At 46.9% G+C, this 23,195-nt stretch overlaps 1 protein-coding gene across 3 annotated transcripts in view; it reads right to left on the bottom strand.

The window, feature by feature from the left end:
- The window catches only part of LOC142585471 (WD repeat-containing protein 46), a 72,828-nt gene that overhangs the window by 28,307 nt on the left and 21,326 nt on the right, over positions 1 to 23,195 (bottom strand). For 2 of the 3 annotated variants that reach the window (XM_075696275.1, XM_075696266.1), the window contains 5 exons: positions 21,790 to 22,008; positions 21,577 to 21,689; positions 21,361 to 21,510; positions 15,408 to 15,663; positions 13,243 to 13,378 (listed from right to left, as the gene is read on the bottom strand). In XM_075696275.1, coding sequence (XP_075552390.1) covers positions 13,243 to 13,378; positions 15,408 to 15,663; positions 21,361 to 21,510; positions 21,577 to 21,689; positions 21,790 to 22,008 — 874 coding nt within the window. Of the gene's footprint in view, positions 1 to 13,242; positions 13,379 to 15,407; positions 15,664 to 21,360; positions 21,511 to 21,576; positions 21,690 to 21,789; positions 22,028 to 23,195 lie in introns of all 3 variants that reach the window. The other variant, XM_075696257.1, reaches the window with a different exon arrangement.

Here is a 23,195-nt window from a genome sequence, read left to right on the forward strand (position 1 = left end):
ACGACGAGGCCGAAAGTTCTAATGGCTAACGCCAGTAATGACTGAGGCAGTTGATTCTTATTGATATGATATCATTTCGTATGATTTCCCGACGGCAATGTTTCCGATCATCAACACAAAAAAATGACCCAATACAGTCACACTTCTTATTTACTGGTAATACGATCCAAAAATACACAATCTATCTGCACCAATGTTCAGTACACTGCCAAACTGCGATTTAATTATATGCTTTACGGCTGCTAGATCCTGTGTAAACAATAAAAAAATCTGGGGATTTCACGCGGTGTGGGACAGCCGTTCTTTGAGCGGCTGGTGAATTGCCGGTCACTCCGACATTGGCCTTGGCCATCACCACCAGCCGATCATCAGCTGTGGAAGCGAATGGGTTAAGGGTGCTCATACTTATCCAGAGCATATTTAAAGGGCCCCTCGCCAGGTCTGGCCATATTGAGCTGACAAGCACAATGCATACAGTACGCACAAACGATCATGTCTGCCAAGTATTACATCCCTATGCGCCGTGGAAAGAGTTTGCATTTTAAACCAAACGTCGTTTGCCCTTCTCGCGGGTGCTGCGCTCCGAGCAAGAGTTGACGTCAATCGTGCAAGTGCACCTACGTACATGGTAGTGCTGCGACGTCACTCACAGCGACACACGACTTCCGAGAATTACTGAAGGCAACAACAGTTACTTGTTTAATTTATTGCTGCAATAGACAAATTAAATTTTAGATAAATAACAAAACATACAAGCCAGATGTCTGTGTTATTGTTTTACTTCATACTGTAGCATGAGATGTACTTCCGTTTCATCTGCTTGTTCTCAAGTCATACAGTGAAGTGCGCAGAGAACAAAATTATGTCATTTTCTATCGCATTCCAGCGCCATAATCATGCTCTTTTATCCTCTCATGCCTGCCTCAGTGCCTATGATTGTGGCACCGACTTGATTGACATCAGGTGTTCTTGTGCATGAGGAGCGAAATCGTCCACTGCGCAAAACGAGACAAACGCTACAGCTCACGCATGAGATTGTCACCAGAAGTGCACCACTCAGCAAAAATGTGAGAGAACGAGGGGAAAAAAAAAAGGTAGGGCCCGTGACAGAATCATCACCCGATTCTCCAGCTCCAGTATGGCAGAACGCAGGAAGGAATTTCGCTTGCGGAGGTTAGACGGGACAAGTGGGGAGAGTGTCTATGCTGGCGGTGATGCTCGCCGCCTGAAATCATGAGTTCATAGCACATCGAATATTTCTATGTCAGCTATTAATGAAATAATTTGAAAAATTCTTGCAGTAGAACACTCCTCAGAGGGCACGTAACTCCTCGGTGTATAACCAAAATTTGCTATGTGGCCTGGTGAGGGGCATTTTAAATGACATGCTTAAGTGCTCCACATAAAGTGTGTAATTTTTTATAATGCTTTAAAATGTGCATCACTATCGATCGCAGCAACGTCGCTCCCCAGAGTTTTCAGCCACCTCATTGCCATCTACATAGCTGGCCACGTGACGTCAGTTGCGCAAGCTATCTGATTGGCTACCCAGCTTGCATCATGAATAATTTTTCGAAGTTTATGGTGAACAAATGTTGTTGGTAATGGGTGGAATATTGGTTAATCTGTCTCTAAAAAAAAAAAAAAAAAATTTAACAGAACGAGAATACCGAACGAAATTTGAAGAACGAAACACCGAAGCACTTTCGGCATAGAGCAAGTGTTGTCTGCTTGTGTTACAACTTGTTCCATGTTGATGCTAACTGCGCGTTCATTGTTGGTCTCGAGCTTTATTTTTGTGAGCACCATAGACCGCCCGTGTCATGTTATGGGCTGCAAATCTAGTGATCGGCGACATGTCAAGCTGCGACATCGTGTCCCTATGCAAGGCAACAGGCGAGTGAAGTGGCTGCAGCGCATCAGGTTGTCCGTATTCGATCGGCGCCAGGATCAACACGTTTGAGGCCGCCACTTTATTATTACCATGATAGAGAGTTTTAGCGTGTTTGGCATTCCATTAAATGCAGGCGGACTGGCCGTTTTGCCAGACGAGTGGAGTGCAAAGGTAAGCTCCCTGGAGAGTGCAGCCACCTCGTGGCGCAGAGCTCAACCATACTAACACAGAGCTAAGATAGCAGTAACCAAGAGTCTTGTTCTTGTATTTTGCTGCTGGTGTAAATTTTTGGCAGCAGCGTAATCGTGAACAAGTAGGCTTTTTATATGTTTAAAATGTTTTGCATTTTACATTTGGTTACAGCGATATTAGCTCTGTGATAGGCTAATTGAGTTCTGTGCCACCAGGCAGCTCCACCATGCAGGCCAATCACATTTACGCCTTCACCCATTCATCAAAACGCCCAGCTTGCCTGCATTTACTGGAATGCCGGAGATGCTCGGTGCTGTGACAGAATGCTCTCAACACACACTGCTTGGATAGCTTTCACTACTTGGATAGCTTTCATTGGGGCTTGACAGCCAGGTGGTAGCAGAGAGGTTGGAGAGGCTTCTCACACTGGCTCCAAGACACTGGAAGCAGACGACCTGACATCACATCATGACGCAGAGCTAGTGAACTCGGAGCTTAGCCCAGATTGCTCGGCAAACAAGTTGAGGGGAAAAAGCAAGGCTAGGGAGGAGGGTAACTTGCAATCGTCCACACCTCTCTTAATGTGAGACGTTTCACTTAATTTGTGGCATGATTGTTTTACTGTAGCTGTACCCTACACACCTACAATGGTTGTCCAAACCGGTTAAGGGACCCTTTAAGTGAAGCTTTCTTTAGCATTTGTGAAGAACGGCGTTGCTGCTTAGCGACTGTTTGCTAGTTGAGACCCCACAACTCGGATGGACATTTCCACAGGGAACCGCCTCGCTCAACATAACTACTGTATTTTACACGATTGTAAGTCGACCCCCCCATATTGCGTGACAGGGATAAGAAAAAAAAAAAGAGATACCCGAGGGCGCATTCTATAACGAAAATTTATTAGTAGCTGGTATGGTCACTGGACTACTCGTCTTCACTAGTGCTGCCATCGTCATCGCTGCTATGGTCCCACAGCGCGTCGTTGTCCAGTGAAATTCCACATTTGGCAAACGACCGCACTACGACATCTTGTGGAACAGCAGCCCACGCTGAATGCACCCAACCACACGCAGCCGTCAGGGAGGCTCTTTTGACAGGCCCGGTTGGCGTCAGTTTGCGGTCTTCTGCCGCCAGCCACTCGTACTCACGGCGGAGCAGGTCCTTAAAAGGCGAAGATCCGGGCTTGTTTCATGAACATGTCCTACTTCACTGGCAGGGACCGATCACGCATTTCAGCGACGTACCCAGTAAGCTTGGCCTACAGCTCTGGAAAGCGTCCCAACTTCGGCCCATAGGAAATTCTTCGCTTGCCGTCACAGGTGAAAATTTTACTTCACTGCAGTCTCCACTCTCACACGAACCGTTCAGAAACATCGAACTTGCAGCCCGCTGCGCAGTGATTTGTTTCTTCGGCGTAAAAGATGGCAGCCATCTTGAACACTGCTGTGAACGCAGGCCGAATGTTTAGAGGGCCTGGAGCACTCATGAAGACTGAGGAAGCATGGAAGTAGCACGTAGCCGGCAGTCGAGTCGAACGCATCAAAGCAAGAGGTACCACAGAACACCTATATAAGCTACAGGGAAATAGAAACACGTGAGCGGTGTCTGCTCTTCCATGAACTATTAATACTACCTGCAAGTGCCGCCATTCTTGGGGTGCCACCATGAATGGAACAGTGGCACTTCCATCGACTATCGACACCCCCCATGAGTGTTGCGTGCACTGTAAAACCCTAAAAAATGTTGAACAACTCTTCCGAAAAGCAAACAAACGTGCGGGATAGTGAAAACTATAGGTAGGGGCCATAAAACAAACATAAAATTGTAACTATGTTGTAGCTCCCCTGATAGCTCATAGGTCTCGCTTTTTTGGCGGTGCCATGTTTCGGTTTCGATTGTAAGCAAAAAAAAAAAAAAGATAGGTCGACTTACGATCGTGTAAATATGGTATGTTGCGCTCGATCATGCACATGACACCCATGACAACGATGGAATGACCGTGGTGGCATGAAGATGATGGTACGATGACAATGCAACGACAATGCAATGGTGCAATGACGATGGCATGGCGATAGTCGTACAACGATGGTGTGATGACAACTGCATGAAGACCATGCGATGACGACGCCGGTGTCACTACGGCACCTCGACCATGGGATGGTAATGCTGGAGCGACGATGATGGTGTGACAACGATGGCTTGACAACCATGGAATGACAACAACAGTGCACCAACCATGGGTATGATGACTGCATGATGACTATGAGGTGACAATGACGTATGACGACAATGGTGCGCTGACCATGGAATGACGATGCTGGAGTGATGACAATGATGGCGTGACGATATCCTGATGCTACTGGTATAACGTCGTAGCAAAGATGGTGTGACGAAGGGAATGGCCGAGTTTGAATGAGGACGGCATGATAGCAATGGGACAATGACAGTGTGTGGAGATGGGTTTGCACAAGGCTCACCCTATGAGCGATGGTCAGGAAATGGCACAACGCTCCTCCATTCTATAACGCACAAAGGCGCTACGGCAGGGTTCGTCGACTCTCCGACATAGTGCAGACAAGGCTCCAGGGTCAGATTGCCAACAAACACGGGTTTATCCACCCGAGATACAGCAAAGTGCAACAGTCCCGGCACTTACAGGCAAAGGCGCACCACAAGACCGATCGAGTACGCGTGCCTGCTGTGCTAGGGCTAACCGGGAAGTGGTCCACCAAGCACGACAATGAGAAGTTGCAGGAGCAAAGGTCCCATGTAACCACCTTGTTGCGGTGTGTGCATCTGCCGCGGTGATAAAGCATAAAGCGCTCAGCAGAGGAGAGCTCAAGTGGAGAGGGTGGCCGGGTGCCACTACTCGAGAGGCCAATCAGAGTGCGTCCCAGTGACACTTGTTTGCATGGTGACTTGAGCCGGGAAGGGAGAAGAATGGTTTGCGCGGGAAATCAGCTCCGACACGCTAGCCATGTCTGCCATGTTGCCGTTAATGCTTTAATGCACCAACTGTTTTCCACCGTGCGGGCAAGGGATCGGTATTGGCAGTGGAGTGTGAGGCATGAGCCAAGGGAACTGCGCTAGGTCTCCTCTCCTCCTGCTCTCGCGCGGCATCTGGCATCTGAGGGGCCGTCGTGGCCAGTGGAAGTGTAGCAAAGGGTTGCAAGGGGCCAGAAGGACCTGCCCTGTAACCTCCACTTGTGACATCAATCACGATACCCAGGCGTGCGAGGAGGTCATGTCCGAGAATCATAGGCACGGAAAGACCCGGCAGATGCACAAAGCGCTGACGACACACGCAATTCTCCCAATGCATAACCAACCACACCGAGCCGCACGAGGCAGCCTGCGAGGTGGAAGGCAGTGTCGCAGGCTCTAATGCAGACAGAATGCTGGTGCAAGAAGCCATAACCTGCTCTTCAAACAGTGAGACCGAAGCCCCACTATCCAGAAGTGCCACAAACTGCTGACCAGCGATCGTAAGGGCGATGCAAGGCGCCGGCATGGGTGAAGGGTCAGTTCCAGCGCAACACACCACTGGAGCCAGAGGTTGCGTTTCATTACCATGCGCTTATACTGTCGCCGCCAGCGAGGGGGAACTCACTGGCGGCTCACACCGTTTCCCGACGGGCGAGGAGGCTCTTGCATCGGGCGGCACACTTCACATGTTTGGGCAATGTGGCCGCATTCATGACAATGGTAGCAGACAACGCCTCGGTCCGACTGAGGGGGCCTGGGCCCGTCTTGACAGCTAGGTAGCTTCCGTTTGCTAGCCAAAGGGGCACCACGATCGGATTTCCCTTCGTGCGCAGGGGGCACGGGGTTCGTGTTCTCGTTGGCGAGTACAGGTAAAGAGCGCAGTTGGAAAGATCACGCGCATCTCGGTATTCTCTCGTGGCCGAGGCCGCCTTGTATTTCAGGGAATTATGGAGTGACGAGTCAGCACCAATTCACGCACAACAAGGTTTAAGAGAGGCGCACGGCGGTGGCAGTGGGCGGTAGGCTCTTGCTGCCAGTATGTCGCCCTGAATCCGCTTCGCATCGGAGGAAAACTCGTTTAGGTCACGATAATGGGTGCTCCGAAGGTAAGCGGCGAAGGTTGGATGAGCTTGACGAATAACCCGCTCCACCTTCTCGGCATCAGATGCTATGGGGTCAGCAAGAAGATAGAGTCCTGCATAGCGCTGACATACTCGAGCAGAGATTCATCGGGGTGTTGGGTGCAAAGATCTGGCTTGCGACGCATGCGGCGCTCATGGTCAGGAGGGAGGAATTTGCTGCGGATAAGCGTCCTAAACACCTCCATTGAACAAGCTTGGCAGCCAACAAGTTGCTACCACTGTGCCACATGGGCTGTTAGCGAGACGGGAAATATAGTGCCTGGCTTCACGCTGTTTCCCAGCCGCGTTGCTTGTTGATAGCGGTGCAGTGCCTTGAGGTACTCCGTAGCCCTCATGCGGTCCGAATAACTGCCGTACTCTGGGAGAGGTACTCGTAGGGCCACTTGCCATGCTTGGCTGAGGGGACTGGAGGTCTCCCTTTAGAGCACTCGGCTGCGAGCGGGCCGCTTTTATCAGGACTTGGAGAAGCCGTGCTGCTGTGGTGAGCAGCGGTGTTTGCTCCAAGCCAGGCGTAGCGGTATGAGAAGGGTCAACCTGTACCTCTTCTTCCAAATGCACACCCGTCCCTGAGGGGCCAGTAAACGGCATAGAGGAGAACTGGGTTACCAATCAAACAGGTGCATGAAACCTCACACGACCGGCGAACAGGTCGACGGCGGAGCGGGATGGCTGACGCGCATCAAAAATGACGCTCAGCTGCGCATGAGGCAAGTAGTAGTCGGAAAGTGCGGTGACTTTGTTGGCTGAGCGGGGTGCCTTGCGCTCGACCTTGCCTACCAGCTGCGCTCGAGACAAGCAGAGGCCAGCGAGCGGTTTTGCACCAACAGTGGGGCAGGGAGGCTCCGCTGCTGTGCATCGAAGATCGAACTGCGCTCAGGATGAAAAGGGGGCCAGAAAGCCGGAACAGCACGTTGGAGGGGTTAGTAAGCATCTGCTCCGCGCACATCTCAAACAGTTGAGGAAACTCGAAACTGGCATGGCTAGGGCTAGGGCCCACATTCGAGCGGTGGACATCACCAAAGGGTTGTCCAAAGAAGGGATCACTCCCGGTAGCGTGTTTTTATTTACGACCAAGCCCAGTGCTCGACCGCTGCGCCACCATGCGCCGCTCGCGTGTATCGCATTTCTAGGTACTTTTCCCCGAAGCGCCACGGCGAGTGCCCTAGATCCTTGTAGGTACCTGGTGGGACTAGGGAGATGTTACGCCTGGGCGCACAATCTGCTCACCCAGCTGTCGCGAAGAGAAAATAGGTTTTTCAAAACACGCCGCCTAGGCTATTTGTGTGCGGTAGCTGGACTGGACACTGGAAGCAACACTGGACGAAATTTTTCAGTCTGGATAAGGAGATAAGGGGATAAAAAAGGGGGTAAGGGGATAAGGGGATGTGATAAGAGGTTGGTCATGGTGTGCGAGGCCCTTCGATCTACAAAAGCTGGGATAATCGTGGGGCATGGAGGGGTTTCTCACACCACGAGCCACATCATCACTGCGCTCAAGCATCCTTTCCTTCTTGACATCACTCTCTCTCTTCCAGCCAAAACAATAGCAAGGCACTGGTGCCACACATGACGCAAGTTAATCAAGCTATCATGCAATGTCCACGAACACACACACACACACACAAAAATCATGCAGAAACTTTTCTGGAAGTTAGACTAAGTATACGCAAGCAGCGTAAGCATTGTGCCACTTGCTCATCACCATGCAGCCCAGTGTCATTGCCAATATTATGTAACTTCATTAAGCCAGTACTAACGACAACTCAGTGGCGACACTAACTGGTGCCGACAGCGGCGCAAGAAGCATTGATGACGCAAGCAGAGTACAGCAGGCGGAGGCGCCAGGTGCGCTGATGATGGCTCCGATCATTACAAGCTGTTATTGCTCTTCAGTGCCTTATCCATCCGCGCCGAACCATTATTGAACCATGAACGTACTTGAGTGGTGGCTTCTTATGGCACTGCCATGCAGGCCGCAGCTTGAAAGCGATCTGCGATGCCCACAAAGAGTGCGGACTGCTGATAGCTTTGCGTGCTGTGTTTTTGCCGCTTACTTAGTGTTGAAGAGACGTGCGCGCCTGTAACTTGAAAGCGATCTGTGAAAGTGGCAGAGTGAGGCGTTTGCTGAGAGCACCGTCAACACTGTTTTCGCCGCTTTGTTGCTGTTGAAACAGGAGGCAGCACAAAGGTAAATTCACTCGCTGCTGCGGGCGCTATCTTGAAAGCGGTCGCCTTATTACGGGACAGACGAAGGGACAGTTTTCTCATTGGGTAAGCATACAAATGATTAATTTAAAATTACAAATGCGGGCTGGCCCGAGCAGACTGCGTGCCCAGGCACAGTTAGGGACGCAAAACTAAATACATAGAAGGGTCTAAGGCACGTGTCATGGCACTTCGGCGAAAAAGTACCTAGGAATGTGGTACGTGCAGGCGGCGCATGGCGGCACAGCGGTCAAGCTTTGGGCTTGGGCGGAAATAGACACACGCTTCCCGGTAGCCGAAAGCAGAGGGTCGCCGAGGTGAACGTACCACATACTGTCGGTGTTGTCCGTGTCGAAGGACATTCGTAGCCAAGAGATCAAGCAGGAACGAGGGCCGCAAAGGGGGCCTGCTCTGATGTCACGCCGAAACCGAGTTAGGCGCCAGTTATGTGTACCTGGGTTTGCACAAGGCTCACACTACGAGCGATGGTCAGGAAAGGGCGCAACGCTCCTACACTCTGTAACGCACAAAGGTGCTACGGCAGGGTTTGTCGACTCTCTGACCCGGCATAGAGAAGGCTCCAGAGTCAAATCGCCAACAAACACGGGTTTATTCAACCAAGACGAAGCACAGTGTGACAGTCATAGCGCTTACGGGCAAAGGCTCACTGCACAACCGATCGAGTATGCGCACCCACTGTGCTAGGGCTAACCGGAAAGCAGTCGACCAAGAGTGAGAACGAGAAGTCGCGGAAGCAAAGGTCCCATGTAACCCCATCGTTCTGGGCTTGTGTACATCTGCCACGGTGATAAAGCGCTCAGCAGAAGAGAGCTTGGGTGGAGAGGGCACCTGGGGCCCGCCACTCGAGAGGCCCATCAGGTGCGTCCGATGATGCTTGTGCGGCGACTCAAGCCGGGAAGAGAGGAGCACAGTTTGCACGGAAAATTAGCTCCGGCGTGCTGTGTCTGCCATGTTGCAGTTACAGTGGCAGTTCCAGGAGATCAAGCTAAGCACAACATGCAAGCTGGGGAACAAGGTGCGGGAAGGCGCCTCGATCCCCACAAGTGAAATCACTATGACAAAATGACAACAATGAAATGACGACGTTATGACAACGCAGTGATTGTGACCGTGGAATGGTGGAAAGCTGACGATGCCATGACAGCGAAGGAATCATCACAATGGCATGAAGGCGATGAATTGATGATGACAGAATGACAACAACGCCGCGTTGGTGCTTACGTCAGTGCTCTCATGCATCACTTGTGGCAGTGGGCTGCCTTATTTCGCACTAGATTCGGTGTATGTTTGCACTACGTCCCGTACCATGAGGCGCTTTAAATCGCACTTTGTCCTTTGTTTGTCTACACCAATGTAATACAGTTAAACCTCGATATAATGAACTTCATTATAACGAAATGCCGTATTTATTCGAATCTAGGCCGATAGTTCTTTTTCAAATAATCATATTCCAAACTCCAGGGTTGGCTTAGGTTCGAGGATTTTTTAAAAAATGCGCCAGTTTTTCATTGAAACTGCTAAATATGGTGCATAGCTAGTGCCATCTAGAAAAGTCAGTATCGCAGCCGCTACTAGCCATGCTAGTAGCCAACCGTACACGAGTGAGGTCGCCATTTTGACCTGTGTCGTGTTGGCCGTATTGGTGTGCGGCGTGGCGTTATCGCGATGGCACCAAGCAGGAGATGCCACTACAGTGCCGCTTTCAAGCGAGAAGTTGTGATAGCCGCAGAGGCATCGTCGAACCTTCAAGCTGGGCAGGACTTCGGCGTTGACGAGAAAAACATCCGTCGTTGGAGGGGACAACGACAGCAGCTTTTTGCATGCGCCGCAACGAGGATGGCATTTAGTGGACCAAAGAAAGGCCGTCACCACAAAGTGGAGACTGTTTTGGCCGACTTTGTTCAGACGCAGAGAGCAGCTGCCCTTCCAGTGACAACAGAAGTGCTCCAAGCGAAAGCTAGGGTTCAAGGGAGCGAGGCCTAACGCCAAAGGATTTCAAAGCCAGCCGGGGTTGGCTTCAGAAATTAATGAAGCGCTTTGGCTTCAGCCTCCGACGTCGCACTTCAATCACCCAGAAGCTGCCAAGCGATTTCGAAGAAAAGCTGATAGCTTTTCAGCGCTATGTGCTGTGCAAGAGAGAAGCGGCAGGCTACAACCTTGGGCAAATTGGCAACGCCGACCAGACAACTGTGTGTTTTGATATGCCAGTGGCCTACACCATGAATGAAAAGGGTGCCAAGGAAGTGAAGGTGCGCTCTGCAGGCTATGAGAAGCAGCGCGCAACTGTGATGCTGTGCTGCACAGCTGATGGACATAAACTCCCTCCTTATATGATATTAAAAGGAAGATATTGCCTGCTCAAGAAACTTTCCCAAGAAATGTCATTGTGTGGGCAAATGAGAAAGGGTGGATGACGGGTGTGATGGTGGAAGAGTGGGTTAAGATTGTGTGGCGCCAGCGTCCAGGAGCCCTTTTGACAAAGAACTCGCTCCTTGTCGTCGACTCTTACCGTGGGCACTTGACCGACAACATGAAGGCTGCGCTCACCCAAGCGAACAAGGACCTTGCTGTCATAACGGGCGGCATGACGGGCCAGTTGCAGCCACTTGATGTCTGCATCAACAAACCCTTCAAGGATTGTCTGCGGAAATATTGCACGGACTGGCCAACTGACGAAGACCGCATGCTAATGGCAACGGGCTGCATCAAACGTGCATCGCTATCGCAGCTGGTGGGCTGGGTAGCTGCAGCGTGGGATGACATCCAAGGTACTTTGATCGTGTGCGCCTTTAAAAAGTGCAGCATATCTAATGCACTTGATGGTACCGAAGATAGTGTACCGTTTGAAGGTGACAGTGACAAGGAACACAGCGACGAGTCTAGCAGCGACGATGACGCTGAATGTGCTCTGTATGTTCAGATTCAATAAATGCTGTTTGCATTTTGTGAACGCTGTCCTCGCTTTTTTTGTTCAGCCAACATTCGAGGTAATATATATATATTTTTTTGTTGTTGGCTTCGGACTTTAGGTGGCCGGCTTAGAATCGGGGTCGGCCTAGATTCGAGTAAATACGTTAGTTAACTTTGTATAACCTCTTGTCCGTTGAACACCATGTATTTTTAGAACGTGAATATAATGAAGTATGTTTGTATACAATTGCGATATAACGAAATTTCACTGCAGCCATAAAGGAATGCCGAGACAATAAATGGAAACTTCCACGGACGCAGATCGTCAAATGATTGAATTACAAATGGCTGCTGCAAACGCACCTCTCGCTACAAGAACCGTGCTATAAGAATCGCGTTACAAGAACGATCGCCGAAGTGGAGCCGCATCATGTTCCATATAAAATCCAAGTGCGATAAGTGCGATTTCCTGGTTGCTTCGTCCCAGTGTGGGCAACGCTATCACCCGTGGGCGCGAAGTCCACACGAAAGCGTGGCTGGCTTTACTTAATTCTTACCGCCGAGAAGATATCGTTGACATACGTGGCTTGAAACCGTACATTCGCTACCGACTCCCAAATTTATCAAAATGAATTGCTTTTTTATTCAAATTCTGTAGCTCCTTTAGGTGCAAAAAAAATCGATCGGCAAATGTACTTATTTGCATAAAAGGTCGCATTTAAATAGAATAAAATTTCGATATAACGAAGCAAATTGCTGATTTTACCTACTTCCTTAAATCGAGGTTTAACTGTAGTTTCAGAACTAAATAAAATTTCAGGCCACTGCACATCAAGAGATGCTATAAAATAGCAAAGGTCTTTTGTTACTGTTGCAGATGCACAAAAAAAATTGGCTGAGGTTTAATTTTTGTAAACCTAGTTATCACAAGCGAAAGGTATGTTTGGCTTGGCTTTGCATTGACTATGCACACAGTGTTTCATTAAAGTTAGGCCGCAGTCTTTCACACACGTTACACACGCTGTCGAACGGGTTGTCCGTGAAGTCGCAGTGAAACCCGGCCGTTGCAGTTGAGCTTGCCGCCAGCCAAACGGTGTGGTTTGTGAAACGGCGTGGTTCGTCAAATGTTCGTTATGGGTGCCGTTGCTTGTATCGACAGCTTCGTCTCCTTCTCCTTGTTGTTGTTCCTGTTGCTGAATGACAGCGGCGGTTGCAGTAGATCTTGGCATGCTTTCGCGTGCGCTCATTAAGCTTCTCTGTAACGAGCTAATCTGGCCTCCCTTCACTCCGGCATTTCAGAAGGCAACTTTGCCTTTGCTTGAGATTTCGCAGCCTGCCGTCTAGCTATATCTGCTAGATGACTGGATTCATGTCACTTGTGCTACACACACAGAGGGCCCAGCCGGCACGCCATCCATGGCGAGACTGAGCGACCAAGCGCTGGCGAAGCAGTCGTTAAAGGTGTGCTTATAGTTCACAGCGCGCGAGCAAGTGTTGGAACGTGTTGGCCACGTCCGGTTACACTGGTGTCGCCAGTACGTCGAACCATCAGTCGAACTATAGATGCTGTAGTTCTCACCTACGTGACGTAATAGGTACACAAGCTCACGCTACGTCGGGCTATATTTAACCCTTGAACCCTCGCCTAGTCACGTGGTACTGCAGCGACAAGGCTCCAAGCGAGCGCAGCTGTGACTCCTGTCCACAGCGGATCACGTGGCGTGACGTCACACCTGCCCCGCTTGCGCTTCAGCAGCTCAAGGTCATCGCAATGTGATGAATGACCTTGGCAGACATGTCGTAGTAGAGCTTTCATTCTAATATTACTCATAGAAGAGGTTGACCAATTCACAGGCTAGCTCCACCATTTACAGAAGTGTGCATTATACAAACCATTTGTGTGGCCGGTTAGGATGACAGCATTGTGTGGATTTTGCTTCATGACATTGAGCCGGCCAGACTTCGCATTGAACTGAGCCACCAGTTTCCCAATGGATGTATCCAGCCAAGAAAGGTAACCTTTCTCACTCTGTAAAAAAAAGAAAAAAGAAAAAAATTTCAGGGATCGTAACAGATAGCTGTTACATATTGCTTTCACAGAATTTACCTTAAGTTGAAGTTGAATGTTTATTCAATTTTAGTGCATATACAGAAATGGGTAACTTATCATGTGAAAAGCGGCCCCATAGTGAACCACTTTAGGGAGACCTCTTATAATATGTTACAAGGAAAAAACTACTGAACAGGGGAAAAAATATATATAGTAGCTAGCAAGAAAAATGATTACAGCATAGATACCAGCAATTGACACAATTCAGTGGTGGGAATGGCCAAGGGCATTTTGAAGCAAATTTTGTTGCAATCAACAATGATGATTCTGAATGGTTATCGGCCGGACACTAGTCCTGCACGTCAAAAATAGTACCAGAGTACCGGCACACATCATTGCTAATATTCTCGAAGATCATCCGCTACAACTACAAACATCATGCAGCCACACTGAGTTGACTTGCACACTCAAAACATAAAATATACCACGCGTCGCAAGTGGTAAAGCAAGCTACACAAAGGCAGAAAAAACTCGCAGCAATACAGTTACGTAGTATGCAACATGGCTATTCAAGCAAAATTATTTTAAGTCTAAAGTTGTATAACTATAGTAAAATAGCTGAGCTATACTCTGTTTCAGTAGTTCTGTGCAGCAGAGCCAAGGCTATGCGACCCACGAGCGCAGATTCTTGCACAGCGAGATTTATTACCACAGTTCGGAACCTGTTGGACAACTAAATGGCTTTGACAAATAGTTTTGTTGGCCGGTGTTTACATGGAAGCTCCTCTGCAGGTCGCAGGGTGGTTTATTGTGCGGTTTCGCTTTGTTCTTTAATAAAACATTTATTGAGGATCTATGATACTGAAAAGAGCGAGTTCTCCACTTGTTCAAATAAAGATGTGCAGAGAAAAAAAAATTAATGCAATGCTGCCGTACAGACATTCATTTGCATTTAAAAAATAAACACAGTTAATTGATTTTACAATGGCTAAATTCATACATGTAGTTGGCACAGCCACAACACCATGGAGGACTCCATGGTGTTGGAGCTGTGGTGACACTGCTCATCCTGGAGCAGCTATGGAGCAGCTTCTGTCATTTGCAGCAAGAATGTATGTAGCAGATTGGAGCAACTGTAGCAGCATTCCCACCACTGCATATTACACAAATAGTAATACAGTAATAGTAGTACTTAAACATAAAATAATTCATCAGCCCAAAATTAGAAAGCTCAGGTTTATCTCCCAATTTAATGTATGATGAGATCTGGCTATTGCTACTACCTTGCTACCAAAGTCAAGTACTTTCCAGTTTCTGCAGCACTGCTCAAATGCTTTCATTATTTTACATGCTGAATCTGAATTTTAGTGCATGCCATCTAGCAATTAAGATATTACTGCAGTGTATGCTTTATGAAATGTGTACATTGTAGTCTGCTTATACTCATGATACTACATAGAACACACAGCATAGCAATTGGGTCTGTAGGAAGTACAGAATGTTGGATCCTGTTGATATTAAAACAGAAGGAGAATGAAAAACAAGACACAAGAAAAGAGTGGAAGCACAAGCACTCTCTCACAATTTATGTGCTTCAAAAGTCATGGTGCCTGCACATGTCAGCACCAATTCAGTGAAGAGCAAGCATTAGAAAAATTACTGCTATTTCCAGGAAACACCTGATGATGGATTGCATTACAGTATAACTGGATATGTGCTAACACGACAGTAGAGCTGATGCTTAGTAAAGCAAAGTACTTCTCTCTCAGCGAGCACAATGAAAGGCTTGCTTATGCAGAATTTACTATTTGCAATGTAATAAGGTTTTATTACCAGCCTCGTGGCTTCTTGATTACTAATACAGACAACACCCGTCTTAAAATAAAGGACTTCACACCCATACATGTGGCAGTGGATGGACAAAGGGCTCAGGAGGCTCAGTAGTAACAGTGCTGAGAACACCGCATCAAGGAAAGCCTAAAGGAAGGGATAAGCAAAAGGAACATACAGCTGTGACAAGCAAGAAGTGGTAAGGCAGGAAGGCCATGCGTAGCACATTGTCCAGGGCTTTAAGGCAGTGCAGTTCAACTCCCTGGCTGTCATAAATGTATGTCCAAGACTTTTGTGCCACAGCAAACATGGTGGGCATGTGCAGCCACTGGACTGCATGCACTGATTCCATCACATTGGTCTCACATAGAAGGCGCTTGGTGACCCAGTCCAGAGCAGCCACATGACCCCGACCACCACCGAGCAACAGGTGCCTGCAGGTGACCACGCCAACTCACTCTCATCAGTCGCATCAAATTATCTCTACAAGGATGCCTAGTGAACTGAAAACTCCTGCCTGGCAGTAATTGTAGGCTTCATCATAATCATACACTCTCTTAAAAATACAAGTTTACAATGCAACATCACATTAGTCCTATGTACAAAAAAAAAAAAAAAAACACTGCATCCAGTTCAATCACCGCTCCTTCAAAAGCAGCCCCTTGAACAATAAGCCTTGCTATTTACTTAACTAGCACACAACACACATTGTGCCATGCTGCCCCCTCTCCCATAATGTAAAAACAGTCTGCACACATCTTTAGGCAAGCTTAAAGCTGACTGACAATCACAGGTGCAGCAGGTACTCTACACTAATATTTGTACCTAGGAGCATTACAGTATGTTTGATTACAGAGGTCTTTTTAAGGTATATGTAGGTTCACATACAAAGAAAGAAAAGAACACGAAATAATATACAATAGACTTCCATTAATTCGAATGCGGTTAGATTTTTTCTTTAAATTCGATCCCAACTGAAGGTCCTGGTCAGTGTCCATGCATTCCTATGGGCACAAACGATTATTTTTATTCTAAAATTGGCATTTGCCAAGCAATTCGAAATTGATCCGTCCGTATGCACATGCCTGACGCATATGTGATCCCAATAACGACCTCTTTAGTGGCAATGTCTTTCTCGGCAGAACTTAATGGACAGTGAATGCGTTGAACACACATCATCTTCCGTCAAAAACGCCTATTTCCAGTCCACCCTAAGAAGATTTTCAAAGAATAACGGTAGCTCGTAATGTTTGCTTACGGTATTTACCCATTCTAACGAGCACCTTCTGTTTTCCACGAAAGTGGGACCAAAAAGTTTCCTATGCGGTGCAATCGGATGCAAAACAAAACCACCTTCATGGCGCTTTTACACTTCACCGCAAAACATAGCTCTATTGCGGCAAAGTTGACTTACAGAAACCGTGCAGTGTAGCTGACTTTAGATGAAAAACTTTATTTATCCCTCTTTAAAGGGAAGGGGGCAATGGAATAGAGGGTGACCGCCATTTCAAATAATCGGATGCGTGATAGATTTCTACTACTGCTAGAAGGTTTAAGTCATTTCTACGTTAGTTCCCTATGTCGGATATGAAAATTGGCACACGTTTGATTTGGAGGTGTGTTAAAAATAATACTGGCAAATAAATCGATGTTTGAGCATTTCCTTTTTTTTTGCATCTTGTTTAATTCGACCTGTTGGATAATTTTCCCCCCCAACAGTCTCGGAAGAGAACAGCAGTTTACAATAGGTAGCGAAGCACTGGAAGTGGTAAGGGAATACATCTACTTAGGGCAGGTAGTGACCACGGATCCGGATCATGAGACTGAAATAACCAGAAGAATAAGAATGGGCTGGGGTGCGTTTGGCAGGCATTCTCAAATCATGAACAGCAGGTTGCCACTATCCCTCAAAAGGAAAGTGTATAAAAGCTGTGTGTTACCAGTACTCACATATGGGGCAGAAACCTGGAGGCTTACGAAAAGGGTTCTGCTGAAATTGAGGACGACGCAACGAGCTATGGAAAGAAGAATGATGGGTGTAACGTTAAGGGATAAGAAAAGAGCAGATTGGGTGAGGCAACAAACGCGGGTAAACGACATCTTAGTTGAAATCAAGAAAAAGAAATGGGCATGGGCCGGACATGTAATGAGGAGGGAAGATAACCGATGGTCACTAAGGGTTACGGACTGGATTCCAAGGGAAGGGATGCGTAGCAGGGGGGGGCAGAAAGTTAGGTGGGCGGATGACATTAAGACGTTTGCAGGGAAAACATGGCCACAATTAGTACATGACCGGGGTAGTTGGAGAAGTATGGGAGAGGCCTTTGCCCTGCAGTGGGCGTAACTAGGCTGATGATGATGATGATGATGTTGGATCCAATTTTATCGATTTTGTCGGTCCCGTCAGCTTCAAATAAATGGAAGTCGACTATGCTATAGTCAAAATGACTTGCAAACAAAACAGATGTGCACGCAAATATTGCCACATGCTCTTTGTTTATAACGCTTTGTCTTTTCATCAACTCCTACACGCTGATCGTACCAAACACGTGTCCACGCATGCAGCTCAGAGCAATAAAATTTTTTTTTATTGCGATAGCAATTACAGTAAAACCTCGTTAAACCGTACCCGCTTAAACAGTAGTTTCGTTTTAAAAGTAGTAAAGTGAAATCCCCGACTCAGCGGCCATTGAACATAATGTGTTTTGTATCCACATAAACCATACCAGCTTATTGCGTACGCATCAGTTAAAACATAGCCTTTCCATTTTTCGTCGCGCAAACATGACGGTGCATCGTCTCCATCAGGTGGCCTGGCAGAACAACAAGCCTCAGAGATCGGAATAACTGCCTCCAAGCGCCCTGTGCGTTTGCGCGTGAAGCCGCATCAACATCAACATCATTTCGACGCCGTGCCAGAGAGTGTTATGGTGTCGTGCAAGCGAGGACTTGCGTCATGCTGAAGTTCGGACATATGGATCGGATAAAAAAGACGCCGGGTGCTCAGCATAGAAGGCAAATTAGACATCGCCCGTGCTATTGAACATGACACGAAGAAGTTGGCGCTGGCATGCGACAGGGATCTGCTGTTGACTACGGTGTGTGGCATTTGGAATGCGAAGAAGTTGCCCGGCAGCGCTGCTGCGACCGCGAAGACATGTCGGCTACGAGGTTCGACTTTTCACCATCGTTACCTCTGTTGTTGCCGAAGTGTCGACTAGCGACAGTAATGAGGATGAAACGGAAAGCGACAGCACGGGCGATTCAGGTCCGACAGTGGCATAAACTGCGCGTTACGCTAGCCTCATGAATACAATTGTCGCGACGAGAACAGGGGCGTGATAACGTAACTCTTTTCCAAACAAAAAGTATTCCCAACTCCGGCACCCGGCAATGAAAAAGGCGCCCCGGGACTTCTGCAGCACTACTGCGTGCGTGCACAGAGAATACGTAACGTCAATGAGGAATCTGCCATGCGAGTGTTCGCCAAGAAGAGGAGGGCTGGCTGAAAAGCTGGCACGCAGCTTCAGTAAGTTTGAGGCCGCTGTCGTCGTGCTAGGCCGCTGTGGCATCAAACGAAAATAACACTTTTGTCCCGCGAAGTGAATAAATACTGCATTTTTTCCCCTTTCATCGCACTCTCTCAGAGTTCCGTTTTCGACAGGTAAGTGGGCGATCTAATGCTATTTCGGTTAAACAGTACTACCATTTAGTACATACTTTTTCCGAGCTCTGGCTAACTACGGTTTAATGAGGTTTCACTGTATACGGACACTAGGCACATTTCTGCCGTCGGCGACGCCGTAAGGTTCAGTATGAGCGAAAGCGTGTGAGGGTGAGCTGGCAAACGCGGTTCAATGTCGCGTGCGCAAGTGAGGAACGCGGCCCGGATGTGTGCCCCCTCCTGTGGCGCGCGAAGCTGGGGAGTGAGGTGAGGAAGAAGGAGCGTTTTTCGGCAGCTGCTACGGTGCCTCGATGTCCTCCTCGCCCGCCGCTCCATACAGAGAGGAGACAACCATAGTATCTACTACGGCGTTGGGACGCGTTGCTGGCTCTCGTATGTCTTGAAAGCGGTCTGCGACGCGGCTAAAGTGTGTGCCCGCATGGGCCTCATCTTCAAACTGATCTGCCATGTTTGCAGAGTGCACGTAGTGCCGGTAGCTTCGTATGCACTGTGCTTTCAAAGTTTCGTACGCGTTGAAGCGACAGATGCACGGAGGTCAATTGGCTCGTGACTGCTGACGCGATTCCTAAGTCCAGCGTTTTCACAGACAGTTTCCGCTGTCATCGAGCGATGTGTGCTCATATTTACCTGTGCGCGCATGACACTGTGCTGGTTAATTTAGTTAAAGCACGTTGACGGGCTAGTTGGTTTGAATCCATGATGGAATGTGTAAGCGCGACTGAACAAGGACGTAGAAAGAAGCAGACACACAAAGACAGCGCTGTCTCCATGTGTCTGTTTCTTTCTACGTCCTTGTTGAGCCATGCTTACATATTCTATGATTGTTAATTTAGTAAGTAAGCGAATGTTTACAAGTTTATACGACCAATAAAACTACTATCTTTACTTCGTACAGATACCTACTAATTTGCTATCACAATCGGTGAAGGCCTTTCCGGCGGAACTGCAAATTTTTTCTTTTTCAACAACCATACAGGGTGATAAATTAGGGGTGCGTAAATTAAGTGAGTAAGTACGATAGAATTACCAGTATGAACAATACTCCAATGTAAGAATGAGCAGCTGCTGCACCTTCAACTTTTGTGTGTGTCCTATGGTTAAAGGGAGACTGAAGAGGAAAATGACTATCAGTAAATCACCCTTTTACAATTTCAAAAACACCACTCTTATCCCGATTAGACGCTTGGCAAGACAGAAAATGTGCAATAACAAAGGACAGGTGGCGACACCTTCTTGAAAATGCTCCCGCACCAGATCGCTGTGACATTACTGACCTTGACAGCGTCATCTAGGGCGTACGTGTTCTAAAGATGCCACAGAATGAACATGGCGAGTTTTGGGAACTTTTTGTGAACTAACGCAGCGTAAATATGCGAAAAATACTTTGAAAATTTGTGACGCCACATTGATGCTTTGCTGTTTGGTTTTCATCTTAAAATTCAAAATCTAAAACACTGACCTTCATTTTCCCTTCTAATAATCAACCTATTATTTCAAAATTAACAACAAACCTTTCAAAGAATGCTTTGTCCATCTAAACTGATTCAGTGTTTTACTTTCCAGTCCCTTTCAATAAACCACTTGCTGCAATGTTGCTGCAAATCTAGCTACTTGGTGTCTGCGTCTTTGTGCCCTGCGCCTCGCACAGCATGCCTTTGCAGCCCCTCTTCGGTATCCCCTTCACCCCTCTAACGGCAGCAATGCATGCATGCCGTGCGGGCTGTGCGTCACAAAGGCAAGTGCGACGAAGTGGCTCGTGCTTTTAGCGCTCTTCTTTTTTCGATAATTTTGCATTGTCTTTCCTTTCGGCTCATACAACCAGTAGCCAGATTTAATTGTTACAACCAACAACACGGCATGGGAGTTTGTAGTAAGCAGTTTATTTTACCATAGAACACACACACACACATAAGTGGACCATGCATCGACTGCTCATTTTATATCGATATATTCTTAAAACCGGTACCTTTTAAGTGAGTTCGACTGTAGTCTAAACTAGCTTCAAACATACTGCAAAAGTTTTTTTTTCCAGTTTCCCACTTCAAACTGCAACAAGCACGGGCACCAAACAATTCAGCACTGGAAGAAAGCCTACCTCTTGTACTTTACAAAATACACAATAAACGTTGAGCAAAAAAAAAAAACATATATATATGGCTCTTCCAACTAAAAATGCTGGCTTGTTAAGGCTGAGGTTTTGAACAGACCTAGCATTCTGTGGGTCACTTTGTTTAGTACTATGTCTGGATGCGATACTTGCCATTTACCCTCAAAATAAATCATAAAAGCAGGCACTGTATTTGGCAATGCCAGACAAAAAATGCAGTCTTTCTCAAACAAGCTATGCCATTCATTACAGTTGTAGTGAAACATGGCATCGACATTTAGAACCCAAACAATGCACACCACAAGACATTTCTGATGTCCCAAAGCATATAATGCTTACCGGCTTTCCCTTGAGTAGTTGATTGAATAGGGCCCAAACTGTGGCAGATTCAGGTCAAAATACTTTGTACAGCTGGTAATGTCAACTGCATCTGCAATATCTTGCTGCAAAAGCTGAAACGTTTCTTCACCATCATCAGCCTGCAGATACCTGCATATTTGAAATTTGTTCATTTTTGCACAGGCACAATCTCGTACAGAGAATTTTGAAACTTACCCAACATCCTCAGGAAGCAGTAATTCAGCACGAGCTGCTTGAAGCACTGACTGCCTCACTTTTTTGATACCAGCTTGGATCTTTTTGCGCTGAACACCTGTTTTGATGCCTTTCTACAGGGCAGACAAAAGTAAATCTGTCATCACACGTAAATACAAAAATTACAAAGAAATTTCTCCCTCAAATCATATCTTTAGGAAGCAAACAACTTACAATTGTCAAGTGGCCTGAACGCTTGTACTTCGCAGCTACACTCTCCTCAGCAGGAGATGGGGCAGTAGTCTTCAGTTTTTTTGCAGTATGCTTCACCACTTTTTGGTTTTGCTTCTTCCTATTTTTAGTCAAAACTTTTTTTATGGTGTCACCTGCATGCGCCAATGGGTGATTTCTTTCTTCAGACACATCTGCTTGCGTTGTGAAATAGCGACTCATCTGCAAAGTAGAAATGCAACTACAAGCTTTCAGGACAGCCACATTAGACAGTTACATAATCAATGAGACCAGACAAAAGGTAGATGATGTACAAAATGTTACACCATATGGCCATTTTGCAAAACACTATAATTTAACCGCAGACTTTTAAGCAGGTACTTTTGAGAATTAAGTGGAAAATTTAGCTCTTAAGCCTCAAAAGGGCCCCTAAACCACCTCTTATAATTAAAAAATGTAATTGCATGCTCCTCCTCTGGGCTTCCCGGGTGCCTTCTTCACGAATCATGGCACCAACAGGGTACCAGGGTAAAAACTGTCTATTGGTCCATCTACGAGGAACTTCAGTTTGATGCATCTAATAGCACACCTTTGCCATGCAGTTGCACACCCACGCTACCTTGTTATTGCACTTGCCTGTCTGTGCAATCAGTTGCTTTCACTTCATGTAGCACGTTTTGAACTGTGAGTGCAGCGGTAACAGCGCGTAGCCAAAAAGTGTGGAGTACTGATAAGCACAAGCTTATAATGTTTTCAAAAGAGAAAAGAGTGCCAATGTGACATTCGGTATTGATGCAATGTCCAAATGTCTTCTATAGAAGTATGTTGCGAGAAGGAGAGAGCACACGTGAAGTGGTTAACTAAGACGAGACAGAAATCGCTCACTTGCATTCGAGTTTAAAATGGTTTAAGGGCCCCTTTAACATTCATAGCACCAATATGAATGAACCTTGCTTCATTTAAAAAGAATGTGTTCAAATGTCACAAGCAATTTTTTCACACATCTGAAAAATGAACCTGACAGGGGAGCAGATCATTTAGTTATGTATTACTGTTTTTTTGTAGCAGAGCTGGTAATAAGTCCAATGCTTCTGTTTTTTTTTTCTTTTTTAACCAATTTTCATCTGTCATTTATCATTTCCACTGGTAAAGTAGAAGGCAAGAAAAAAGGCCTAAATAGGAATTCTGTACTTAACAGTCACTTAATTTGACTTGTTTTCACTGCAGCAAGATTCACTGCAGTCAGTTTAATGGCTGCCAAATGGAAGCATGAGCTTAATTAAGCTTTCTCTTAAGCCCCGCATGCCTCACCAATGTCACTCAGTGAAGAAGCATAAGATAATATGCACCAGTATTAAAAACATTTTTAATAGGGCTCTTAAAGCAACAAATAAGTCAAGCTAAATTGA

Source organism: Dermacentor variabilis, chromosome 1 (assembly GCF_050947875.1).
Source record: "Dermacentor variabilis isolate Ectoservices chromosome 1, ASM5094787v1, whole genome shotgun sequence".
Lineage (NCBI taxonomy): Eukaryota > Metazoa > Arthropoda > Arachnida > Ixodida > Ixodidae > Dermacentor > Dermacentor variabilis.